This window comes from Eleutherodactylus coqui, chromosome 8, assembly GCF_035609145.1.
Source record: "Eleutherodactylus coqui strain aEleCoq1 chromosome 8, aEleCoq1.hap1, whole genome shotgun sequence".
Lineage (NCBI taxonomy): Eukaryota > Metazoa > Chordata > Amphibia > Anura > Eleutherodactylidae > Eleutherodactylus > Eleutherodactylus coqui.
Window position 1 is genome coordinate 60,741,520 of NC_089844.1, and position 12,986 is coordinate 60,754,505.

Here is a 12,986-nt window from a genome sequence, read left to right on the forward strand (position 1 = left end):
TGAATGAAGCGATTTAGAAAAAAAAAAAAGAAAGGGTTTTTATTGGGGCAAAGTGGAAAGACCTAAAAAATTATAATATATTTATTATATAGTCGTAATCGTTCCGACCGACAGAAAAAACGTATCGTGTCATTTATGCCGTATGATTAACACTGTGAAAAAACAAGGGCAACATTGATGTTTTCTCTCTCTGCTCTCAAAAAAAATAAAATAAAAGTTTTACCCTCCGCATATCAGCGCTACACTCACACATATGGGGGTCATTCACACGACTGCATGCGTGGATCGCGCTGTATGAGCGGCTGCAGAGCCAACTATGGCCGCATATAGCAGCGAGTGCACTGCGCAGGACCGCCAATCTCACACACGTGGCCATTCAGTGTGTTTTATATATTTTTTTTTTTAGCTTCCCCGCTGTCTCATAGCGGCGTTGCATACGTCTTGCATACGAACTATAGAATAGCGCTCGCTTCCACGCACACATCTACACCCAGTGTTTACGCGCTAATGTAAACGGATCAATAGAAGTCCACCGCGTGTGACGCAGCCAGAACACGCGCCAAAAACACGGTGGTGTGAACAAGCCCCTAAAAGCTTCACCCCAGTCCGACACCTGGGATGTATGATGTGAGCGCAGGTATGCCTGTATAGATTATTACTTGGGCACTTGGTGGTAATATAGTCACGTGATGCAGTATCTTTTAACCCCTGGACGCACCAATTTAGTAGGTATGGTATGGGGGATGGCCACCATCACTTCTCACACAACATCCCCCCCCCCCACCCCCCCCCATCCCCAGGACACGGTCTTGTGCCGCCGCCACCCACTCCCATATACACGTACAACTCCTCGGAGACTACACTGTTGTCTATGACTGCTCAGTAACCAGCAGGGCGCGCTGTGCCACACTGCAGTAACGCTGCGATGACGTCACGCGGCCGGGAAACAGGCCCCGCCTCTGCTTCTCGGCCATTGGCTGCGGCGCTCCGTCAGTCCTCAGTAGAGACTGTGGATTCACTTCCTGCTTGTGTTGCCATGGAGACAGTAGAACAGCGTTGTTTTTCCTAGGAGACAGCTAGAACCTCTATAGTGCAGACATGGCCGGTAAGAAGAAAGACCTCGTTTTGCAGGTGAGACCCTCAGAAGTAATCGAGTCATATGCTGGGGACATTAACCCCTTTAGGACGGTTTTTTTTTCCATTTTAGTTTTTTTCCTGCCCTCCTGTTAACCCCTTGAGGACGCTGCCCTTTTTTTTTTTTCCATTTTAGCTTCCCCCCACCCCCTTTAAAAAAAAAATCGTAACTCCTTTATTTATCCATCGACTTCGCTGTATGAAAACTTGTTTTTTGTGGGCCGAGTTGTATCTTTCGATGGTGCTATTTAATGTACCATATAATGGACTGAGAAACTTTTAAAAAGTTTTAAGTGGAGTAAAATGAAAAAAAAAACAAACAACATTCTGCCATCTTTCAAGCTGCAACAAAAATGAGGTGATAACTTTACTCTATGGGTCAGTACGATTGCTACGATACCAAACTTGTATAGTTTTTTTTTTTTTTTTGCTGTAGTACTTTTATTTATGTTCAAAAACCTTCAATTTTTTTAAAATTATTTTCTGCCGCCATCTTCTGCGCGCAATAACTTTTTGATCTTTCCGTCGACATAGAGCTAATTTTTTTGCGAGATGTCCTGTAGTTTATGCTGTTACTATTTCAGAATGTATACGACTTTTTGATGGCTTTTTATTGCATTTTTTCTTGGAGACAGAGTTACCGGAAAAGTGCATTTCTGATGTTTATTTTTTTTTCGGACGACATTCACCGTGCGTGGTAAATAATGCATTACTTTGATAGATCACACTTTTGCAAACGAGGCGATACCAAATATGTATTTTTGCTTTATGATTTAGAATTTTTATTATAGATTTAGCAAAAGAGGGTGACTTAAACTTTTATTACTTTTTTTTTTAACAATTAGTAAAACTTTATTGATCTTTATTTTTACTTTTTTTTTAGGTCCCCAAGGGGACCACAACTACCGATGCTTTGATCGCTCCTGCAGTATGATGTAATGCCATAGCATTACATAATACTGCAATCTGACAAGCAGTCTATCAAGCCACCCCTTTACGTGGATGGCTTGATAGGCAGCCCTGGGCCCTTTCAGAAGGCCCCTGGCTGCCATGACACCTGCACGGCCCCCTGCGGGGGGGATTTAAATGCCGCTGTCAGAATTGACAGCGGCATTTAAAGGGTTAATAGCGCCGACCAACCGCACGGCTGATTGCAGCTATTGCCCGTGGGTGTCAGCTGTAACAAACATCTGACGCCCTCGCTGTATGAAGAGACGTCGTCCCGCGACGTCTTTATATACATACCCTGATACTCCAGGATGTAACTGTAGATCCTACAGGGGGAAGGGGTTAAATGGTCACTGCGCGTTGACATAACTTATGTTAATATGATGGCCAATGTGATAATCATTTTATTCTCCTAAGGTCGGCTTCTCACGGGCATCAAAATCGTGCGAGATTTGTGCATTGTGAGACGCACAAATATGAACCCAATTCCTTTGAATGGAGTCCTACACATTAGCGATGTTTTCTGGCATGGCACTGCGATGCGATGCAGGAAGCTAATTGAAAGCAATGGGAGAACTCCGCAATCCTCTGCCGCGGATGTGACAGGCGCGCCGGAGGATCCCTTCATCCCCAAAGTGATGCATGATTGTGTTTCCATGAAAACACCTTGCATCCCTGGGGAATTCATTATGGGGAGCGCGATATGGGGGGAGGGGTGGGGCAGGATTCCCGACCCCATATCGCACTCGCCTGTGTGAAGATAGCCTCAGATCACATTTAGACATTCTTGCACGATTTTCTTGGCTGTGTGAAAACCTTTTGATATGCCATCACTAGAGAAATAAACTTTTAATACAGGCAACATATGAAATATTAATAACCATGAATATGACCATTTTGCTGATATCATCCATTTTTCGCAATTTTCAGGTAACCATAAATAATCAGGAACAATGGGACGAGATGCTGTCGTCCAAAGGAATAATGGGTAAGGGAGTGAATACACGTGAAAAAAGAAACATCACCCGTTTTATATATGTCCGTTTTTTACACTGAACGGCGAGTCGGTCAGTTTTCTGCATGCATTTACACGGGACGACTATCTTTAAAACCGCGGGGTTTTGAACAACTACTAATAATCCCGTGTAAAAGGGCCTTTAGGCACCCTGTCTGTAAAGTTTTAGTGACCCTCCCCTTAAAATATATTGCACTGATAGACAGTCTGCTTGTATCTTACTGGTACAGAAAGCAGCAAGATAGCAGCATGCTCACACCCGATCACCTCCGTGAATAAATGAAGCATCAGAATGAAGCTCGGTAGATGGAAAGAAAACCAGAACCAAGCTCATGACTTAAGGGCAGCCCCAGAACCAAGCTCATGAGTTAAGGGCAGCCCCAGAACCAAGCTCATGACTTAAGGGCAGCCCCAGAACCAAGTTCATGACTTAAGGGCAGCCCCAGAACCAAGCTCATGACTTAAGGGCAGCCCCAGAACCAATCTCATGACTTAAGGGCAGCCCCAGAACCAAGCTCATGACTTAAGGGCAGCCCCAGAACCAAGCTCATGACTTAAGGGCAGCCCAAGAATCAAGCTCATGACTTAAGGGCAGCCCCAGAACCAAGCTCATGACTTAAGGGCAGCCCCAGAACCAAGCTCATGACTTAAGGGCAGCCCCAGAACCAAGCTCATGACTTAAGGGCAGCCCCAGAACCAAGCTCATGACTTAAGGGCAGCCCCAGAACCAAGCTCATGACTTAAGGGCAGCCCCAGAACCAAGCTCATGACTTAAGGGCAGCCCCAGAACCAAGCTCATGACTTAAGGGCAGCCCCAGAACCAAGCTCATGACTTAAGGGCAGCCCCAGAACCAAGCTCATGACTTAAGGGCAGCCCCAGAACCAAGCTCATGACTTAAGGGCAGCCCCAGAACCAAGCTCATGACTTAAGGGCAGCCCCAGAACCAAGCTCATGACTTAAGGGCAGCCCCAGAACCAAGCTCATGACTTAAGGGCAGCCCCAGAACCAAGCTCATGACTTAAGGGCAGCCCCAGAACCAAGCTCATGACTTAAGGGCAGCCCCAGAACCAAGTTCATGACTTAAGGGCAGCCCCAGAACCAAGCTCATGACTTAAGGGCAGCCCCAGAACCAAGCTCATGACTTAAGGGCAGCCCCAGAACCAAGCTCATGACTTAAGGGCAGCCCCAGAACCAAGCTCATGACTTAAGGGCAGCCCCAGAACCAAGCTCGTGACTTAAGGGCAGCCCCAGAACCAAGCTCGTGACTTAAGGGCAGCCCCAGAATCAAGCTCATAACTTAAGGGCAGCCCCAGAACCAAGCTCATGACTTAAGGGCAGCCCCAGAACCAAGCTCATGACTTAAGGGCAGCCCCAGAACCAAGCTCGTGACTTAAGGGCAGCCCCAGAATCAAGCTCGTAACTTAAGGGCAGCCCCAGAACCAAGCTCATGACTTAAGGGCAGCCCCAGAACCAAGCTCATAACTTAAGGGCAGCCCCAGAACCAAGCTCATGACTTAAGGGCAGCCCCAGAACCAAGCTCATGACCTAAGGGCAGCCCCAGAACCAAGCTCATGACTTAGGTGCAGCCCCAGAACCAAGCTCACGACTTAAGTGCAGCCCCAGAACTAAGGGATTGTATTGTTTGTGCATCAATAGGTTGACAGCAGCGTCTTGGAACATCAAACGGGAGGATGATGATTCATATAGCTCCTCAAGACCCTGCGCACTGAGGAGGAAGATCATCTGGCCAGGCAGACCTAAGGGGGGCAATCGTCCCCAGCCTCCATTCGTCCTCCTACAAGCTGTGTGACTGCATGGTTCGCAGAACACATTTATTTTAAAGAAAACTGTTTATTTTATTTTCTGGTGGCGCTGCAGGGAAATTGAACACTAAGAACAGAACTTGCACGGGAGCTGAACCCATTCATTTACATGGGTTCTTTCACATGAGTGATTTTTCACTTACCAGAAGTGTAAAGTTAGTTAATATACCGGCAGTCTAAAGGCCCATTTACAAACAATTGGAAGATTGACAGTTTTAGTGATCATTTTGCATAAAGTGTTAATGGACACTTATGTCCATTAACACTTTATCAGCTGCATTTGCGTGTAAAAGGGCCCTTGGGAGCTGTTTGCAGAGCACAGTATGTGGGTCTCTGCACACAGCTGCATTGGTCTCACATGGGTTGTCGGCAGAATACAATGTAATCTCCGACTCCCGTGCAGAACAAAAGCATGCGGTCCCTGTTATCTCTCTCCAGCTGAACGATGGATTTTAAATTCACCCTAAAATCACCGTTCAGCTGAAGAGTGAACAATGGCAGCGTTTACACGCACCGATTATCGCTTATATGCCATAGTTTGAACAAATGTTGAGCAATAATCGTTGCGTGTAAATGGGCCGTAAGAGATAACCCAAAGCGGACAACCCTGCCAATAACGAGAGGCTGAACTTGTGATTTCAATGTGTTGCTTTTCTACTTACTGTGTTTTTGTCTTAGTGGTAGATGTTTATCAGGCCTGGTGTGGTCCGTGTAAAACAACTGTGAGTCTGTTCCGAAAAATCAAAAATGAATTAGGAGATGACCTGCTGCAATTTGCGGTGGTAAGAACTGCCCCATGGGGTATATTTAAAGGGATGTGTCACATTTTTAAACTTGGGATGGTTTCGTGTTATGTGAATCCAGTGGTGAAAACTGCATGAGGACAGAAAACGGGATGGAACCTGGATGGCATCATAGGGGAGAATACGTGAGACCGAGACGGCCTTCTCACATAATTTCTGTGTATGTCAGTCCTTTACACTGGATTCAAAAGCATCATTCACATGTGTAATATCAAAAGCATGCAATGTGCAATGACAATTTGCCGTACACGGAGAGGGATGAGATTTGTTAAACTGTGATCCAACTATCTACTACTGTATTCACTGTGGATTATCCGTAATCCAGAGTATTTCCATTATGTGTGAGTTCATCCATAGGCTGCCTTCACATATCATGTAAATGCTGCAGAATTTATAGGGTTTGAGGGATTCACCGCCGAATTTTCTGCATGAATTCTGCCTCAAAAAACTGCCTCAAAATCAATGGCTTTTTGCAGCGTTTTTTGGCATGGATCCGCAGGCGGATTTAGGCCAGTCAATGAGCACAATCCAAGAATTCTGACACATAGAAGCAACTAAAGAAATGTTGTGTGAAATCATATGACAAACCAAAGCGATGATGTGCAATAGATCACAATTTACTTACAAATATAAATACATGCAAAACGCACGGTTTAAAAACCTAAAAAAACTCAAAGGTTGGACTCAAAATACATATTCGAGCCACGTTCACAATAGAAGATGGCCCAAATCCACAAAAACCTGTACATAGAAAGTCTAAGAATGCTTCTGCATACCGATGGAATATGAAGATATGGCTAACTCTGAAACCAACAATGTGTAAAGGGTGAAATGGGCTCCATCTATCCCAATGCGCTGTATATTAGACTAGTACCATCGAATGACCAACAGTATGATGACCAGTGCACAAACGGAGAGCCATACGAAAATATATGTAATTAGAGATGAGTGAGCATGTTCGGCTAAAGCAACTACTCGAGCGAGCATCGCTCTTCTTGAGTAACTGCTTACTGGTCCAAGCAGGCTCGGGGAAGGGGGGGGGGGGGGCGTCGGGGAGTAGCGGGGGGGAAGGGGGTTTTGAGAGAGAGCTCTCTCACTCTCCCCGCCCACCCCCTCCCCAAGCCTGCTTCGACCAGTAAGCAGTTACTCAAGAAGAGCGATGCTCGCTCGAGTAACTGCTTTATCCGAGCGTGTTCGCTCATCTCTAAATGTAATACAATATACAAAATATGACTCTCAAGAAGTCAGTATATAGCGTGTTAAGTCGGCACCAACCATCCAGGTACATTGTGGGCTACACAGATGAACAAATGAATGTCAATTTAAAAACATCTCAGAGTAGCCAAGTTAATGCCCAAAGCAAGAAGGGAAACAATGCAAATCTATTACAAATACCACACAGGAAGGGGGATCAAAGGGGCTGAATTCCGACACAAACGGGCATTTCAATGTCAAGAATTGATATGTTACTTCTTGACACGGAAATCCGTCGGAATTCTGAACACAGATTTTTTTTTTCCATTGACACATCTAAAGCCGTGTGTGGATTCGTGCCAAAAAGGCGCGGATTTTGACGTGCAATTCATGTGAAAAATTCCATGTTCAATTCCGCCATGTGAGCATACCCTCCTGGTACAAGCCATGTGAGCATACCCTCCTGGTACAAGCCATGTGAGCATACCCTCCTGGTACAAGCCATGTGAGCATACCCTCATAGTACAAGCCATGTGAGCATACCCTCATAGTACAAGCCATGTGAGCATACCCTCATAGTACAAGCCATGTGAGCATACCCTCCTGGTACAAGCCATGTGAGCATACCCTCCTGGTACAAGCCATGTGAGCATACCCTCCTGGTACAAGCCATGTGAGCATACCCTCCTGGTACAAGCCATGTGAGCATACCCTCATAGTACAAGCCATGTGAGCATACCCTCATAGTACAAGCCATGTGAGCATACCCTCCTGGTACAAGCCATGTGAGCATACCCTCCTGGTACAAGCCATGTGAGCATACCCTCCTAGTACAAGCCATGTGAGCATACCCTCCTAGTACAAGCCATGTGAGCATACCCTCCTAGTACAAGCCATGTGAGCATACCCTCCTAGTACAAGCCATGTGAGCATACCCTCCTAGTACAAGCCATGTGAGCATACCCTCATAGTACAAGCCATGTGAGCATACCCACCTAGTACAAGCCATGTGAGCATACCCTCATAGTACAAGCCATGTGAGCATACCCTCATAGTACAAGCCATGTGAGCATACCCTCATAGTACAAGCCATGTGAGCATACCCTCCTGGTACAAGCCATGTGGTGGAGATTTCAAAAATCTCATTCATTTGGAGCTGAATATTTCTGCACAGAATCCGCAGCATTTTTGAAATACACTGCAGATTGTAAATCCACAGCATATCTATTTATGCTCTAGATTTCAACCCTTGAGATACAAGGGTTAAAACCCGTAGCAAAATCTGTACCATTTAGGTGCAGATTTGGCCATTGCAGATTTGTAGTGTATTTTCTACTGCAAGAGGCCTGCAGCATGTCCATAATAAAGGCACCATTAAGCTGGGTTTCCACACATCAGTAACCACCCACCCATGATGGTCGGTGGCCAGGCCATCTTGTTGGGTATACTTGCAAGATCATAGAACCATTGGCTGCCACGGGTGGGATGGGTATTGAATGTATGCACATACCGTAGTGTGATAACCCAGCCTTGGGCCTCATGTCCACAGGTGTATCGGATTCCACATGCGGGAGCCCGTAGCGGAAACCGACCTTGCTCGCAGTTAAGGACACTGTATTACCTGTCCGGGTCTTCTATTTTCTGGTCTGTGGATGCGCACAGAAGCACCAGCTGGCGCGCATGTGCAGTACTTTTTTAACTCCTGCTTTCCCACATAATATGCGGGCCGTCCGAAATTCAATTGACCTTAATGGAAGCCGTCCATGCGGGATCTGCACTGAAATGGAACATGCTGCGTTTTTTATTTTCCAGGACCGAAATGTCTGCAAATCAAATCCGCATGATTTATTTCATTTGCGGATGCCCATGTATCCCTATGGGCGGCTTGATTCCGCAAATCGAACCCGCCCGTGGACATTGGGTCTTAGTGGTCATAATTCTCCTCAGTCAGCGAAAAGTAAAAGGGGGGATGCAGTTGGAGTTCTTTATCTCGCATCTAATATACATCTACATTTGCAGAGGAGTGATTCTACCTTTCACAGGATAATCATGGCAGGATATCCCAGCTAGAAATATTCCAGATTTTCTAGTGTTGTAAATAATCCTGTTTTATATACAGTATATCAGATTCTGTTCGTTTTTTTCAATATATATCAGATACAATTATTACTGAATCACACGCGATCTCAAACGTCTTTATATCTTTGTTGTAGAATTTTTTAGTTCCTTGTGATGATTTCTGTGTTCTGTTGACTAGGCTGAAGCTGATAACATTGATGCCCTTGAGAAATACAGAGGCAAATGTGAACCCACCTTCCTTTTCTATGCGGTGAGTTATTTTTTGTTTTTTATAGAGTTCCGGACTCTCAAAAAAAATTATAAATTCTACTAGCCACATAAAACCCTCCTCACTTCATTCCACACTGCTTAGCTGGGCGCAGGATCGAATTTAGGGTGCCTGTGACAACTGTGGCAGAATTCCGCGATGCTATCCCATTACTTTCAATGGGGCTGGCGCTGCTGCGGCCCCATTGAAAGCAGGGGGTTGTAGGTATCCCCAGCAGCAATGATTTTTGGGGAAGGGCTTGAAATAGAAGCCCTTCCCTGAAAATCATCCCTAGCGGGGAAAAAAAGTTAGAAGAATTTTTTTTACTCCCCTAGAAGAGCCGTCCGGCTCTTCTCTCCGACCTGGCAGTCGTCTTCTGGAGGCTGGGGATTGAAAAATCCCCGCACCCAGAAAGCACTGCTCTGATTGACTAAGCAGTCAGCCAATCACAGGCATGACTGGAATGACAGCTGAGTGCTGCATGTGTTTGGTCACTGCGCTCAGCCAACCAGAGGCAGCGCTCAGCCATTCATAATTTAATGACTGCATTAAATGGTCCCCGTAATATGCTGCATATAAACAGCACAGCTTGTATGTCTCCTGGAATATGTGGATGTTCTGCTCTTTAAACACTTTCATGACCAAAAGTCATTGATGCTCCTTAGAGATGAGCGAACATACTCGTTTCGAGTAATTACTCGATCGAGCACCGCGATTTTCGAGTACTTCCGTACTCAGGTGAAAAGATTCGGGGGGCGCCGGGGGGCGGGGGGAGGTGTGGCGGAGCGGAGGGTAGCAGCGGGGAACAGGGGGGAGCCCTCTCTCTTTCCCTCCCCCTCTCACTCGCCGCTGCAACCCCCCACTCACCCACGGCGCCATACGAATCTTTTCGCCCGAGTACGGAAGTACTCGAAAATCGCGGCGCTCGGAGGAAAAAGGGGCGTGGCCGAGTAGGTTCGCTCATCTCTAATGCTCCTGCATTCAGGTCACATTCTGAAGTTCTGCCATTCGCGCTTGTTTTTTGCGGAACGAGTTGTATTTTTCAATTGTACTATTTACTGTACCATTTAATGTATTAGAAGACTTCTAAGTGGGGTGCTCTGAGAAAAACTGCTTTTTATTTGGGGGGGTTATGTATATGGCATTCATGGTGCAGTAAAAACTACATGCTTTTGGGTATTCTGTGGGTCAGTATGATTTTAATTATACCAAATTTATATAGTTTTTTTTATATGGTAACGCTTAAAAAAAAAAAAGCTTTCTGTCTTCATATTTTGACCACCATAACTTTTTTTCTTTTAATTTTACCAATCGATAGGGCTATAGTTTATAATCTTACCAATTTGGGTAATATAAGACTTTTTGAACCCTTTTAATTCAATTTTTGCCTTGGAGACGGAGTAAACAAAACCCCAAAATTCTGACACTGCATTATTTTAGCAGAATTAATAATGTGATATTTTAATAAATCAGACTTTTACAGATGTAGCCATACAAATTTTTAGATTTTTCTTTTTTTTTTTAGTTTTTTGATGTGATGACTGGAAAAAAAGTTTGTTTGTTTTTTGTTTTCCTTTTTTAAATTTTTTTTATTTTTATAATAATTAAAAATTCTTTATTCTACTTATTCTTTATTTTTTAAATAGTCCCCATAGGGGACTTGAACTTGCATTTGTTTGATCACTTATACAGTATAATGCAATACTATGGTTTTCCATCATGCTATATTTTAATAGGCTGCCTATTAATAGACGTGCCTGTGATCATAGCAGCCCTTGGGACCTTCATAAGGCTGCCATGACAACAGGACGCTCCCCCCATGTTCTTGTAGTGATTGGCCAGGCGATAAAATCAAGCTGATTTTTGCTGAATCGGATCTGATCATCTCGACCTGATTTTTATGAAAAATCTGCTAAATATTAGCTCTCTACTTTGAGTAGAAAGGAAGAGTGTGTTGACTGACTTACCACTGCTGCCTTGTAGTGCTGGAGTTCTAGGTTTCAATCTTCTCTTGATCAGAATTTGCACCTGGGACCTCACCACAGCAAGGCAGCAGTGTTAACCACTGGACCACTTCCATTGTTGCTTCAGGAGGTCTAGCTAGGGAACCCAATTTTTATTCCTATTGATTTTAATGGAAGTTGGAATTGTGAGTCCTGATTCATAATTATTTTTTAAAATCGGGTTGGTCACTCCTGATCTGAATATTTCATTAACGCTCTACACTAGTAAGGCATAGATAGTCGTATGTATGACGGAAAGGGGTTAAGATAGTAAGGCTGGGCTGCTATGTATATGGCAGGAAAGCTTTGCACTCAAAGGTGGATACAGGAATCTCCTCCCACATGACGAGAATTTATTGATAAAATTAATTACCGTATATACTCAAGTATAAGCCAAGCTATACTCGAGTATATACTGGGTAAAAAAAACACAATACTCACCTCCCAGCCTGCATCTGTGTCCCTGGCGCGATGGTCTTCCCGGTGGTGCGGCAAGCTGCTTGAGAAGTTTTTGCGTGCATGTGCGTATTTTACTGTTTGTTGGTTTTTTTTTTGCGCTCGCATGCTTTTGTATTTGCGCTCTTAAAAAAACATGCCAGCATGCTCCCATAGATTTCTATGGGCATTTGAGTTTAATTAGTCTAATGTGTGCACAGAAAATGCACATATAACCGAACGCATTGAAATCAATAGGTTCTATTCATTGCATATTGCGCGCAAATTTTGCACATGTAATACGCACTGCAAATGCGTTTGTGTGAATGAGCCCTTGTGTGTAGTAGTCTTCTAATGAAATGTAACCACAGAAAATAGCATACATGCAGCGCCTTCATGTGATAGGATATCCCACTTGTCTCTCTTCCTCTTTATTAACTAGTATTTTGTCTTGGAAGGGAGGAGATCTGGTTGCAGTAGTCAGAGGTGCGAATGCTCCGTTGCTGCAAAAAACGATCCTTGAACAGCTGGAAACGGAGAAGAAAGTTTTAAATCATGGCCTGGAGCGTAATGTGGTAAGAGGTCTTTTATTTTAGTCAGACTAATTTTAGTAAAGTTTTCAACAAAAGAACATACCAAGCACAAAGGATCCGTCTCCAGCAGACAGACAGCATTAAAATAGAAAAAAATTCAAGAGTCCGGACTCCTTAGGGCGCCTTCACACTGGCGATAAAATCACGTGATTTATGCGCGATGGAGGAGTGAGTGAAAATGACACTTATGAAACCCATTCTTTTCAATGGTTTCCTTCACCTTTGCAATGTTTTCACTCATGTGGTGTTGCGACAGAAAAAAATCACGGCATTCACTATCTTTCTGCCTTTTGCGTTTTTTTTTATCTACCATGTTCCGCTATGGCGCCTCCTTTTTATCTCATCGCAAAGCACAAACTTGCGTTTTTCGTGCGATGCGTTTTTAACATTAGAAAGTCCTATTGACTTTTGCATTAAAAAATTGCTGCAAAATCCCATTAAAAAGTGCGATAACATCGCAAGTGACAGGGATGTTTTTGCAAAAAAAAGAGGTCTAGATGCTAAAAAATCAAGTGAAAAAAGTCGCAATTTTACTGTGATTTTCTCATGACGATATAGCGATCGCCAGTGTGAGGGAGCCTTTAAACCGTGTGAGGGAGTCCATTTGTGTAGCCAAAGAAAATACAACTTGTAGAGAATATAGCCCACCCAAGTAAGACCGAAACATAAGCAACAGCCAACAGACCTAAAAGGCATTGCCCCGGTGTGGCG

General features: G+C 44.3%; 1 protein-coding gene across 1 annotated transcript in view; it reads left to right on the plus strand.

The window, feature by feature from the left end:
• Nucleotides 1–1,041: 1,041 nt before the first annotated feature.
• Nucleotides 1,042–12,986, plus strand: part of NME9 (NME/NM23 family member 9) — a 40,125-nt gene continuing 28,180 nt past the window's right edge. Inside the window, exons 1-5 of the mRNA XM_066575694.1 lie at nt 1,042–1,131; nt 3,013–3,070; nt 5,600–5,703; nt 9,176–9,247; nt 12,141–12,257. Of these exons, the coding sequence (XP_066431791.1) occupies nt 1,099–1,131; nt 3,013–3,070; nt 5,600–5,703; nt 9,176–9,247; nt 12,141–12,257 (384 nt within the window). The 5' untranslated portion in view covers nt 1,042–1,098. The remainder of the gene's footprint in view (nt 1,132–3,012; nt 3,071–5,599; nt 5,704–9,175; nt 9,248–12,140; nt 12,258–12,986) is intronic.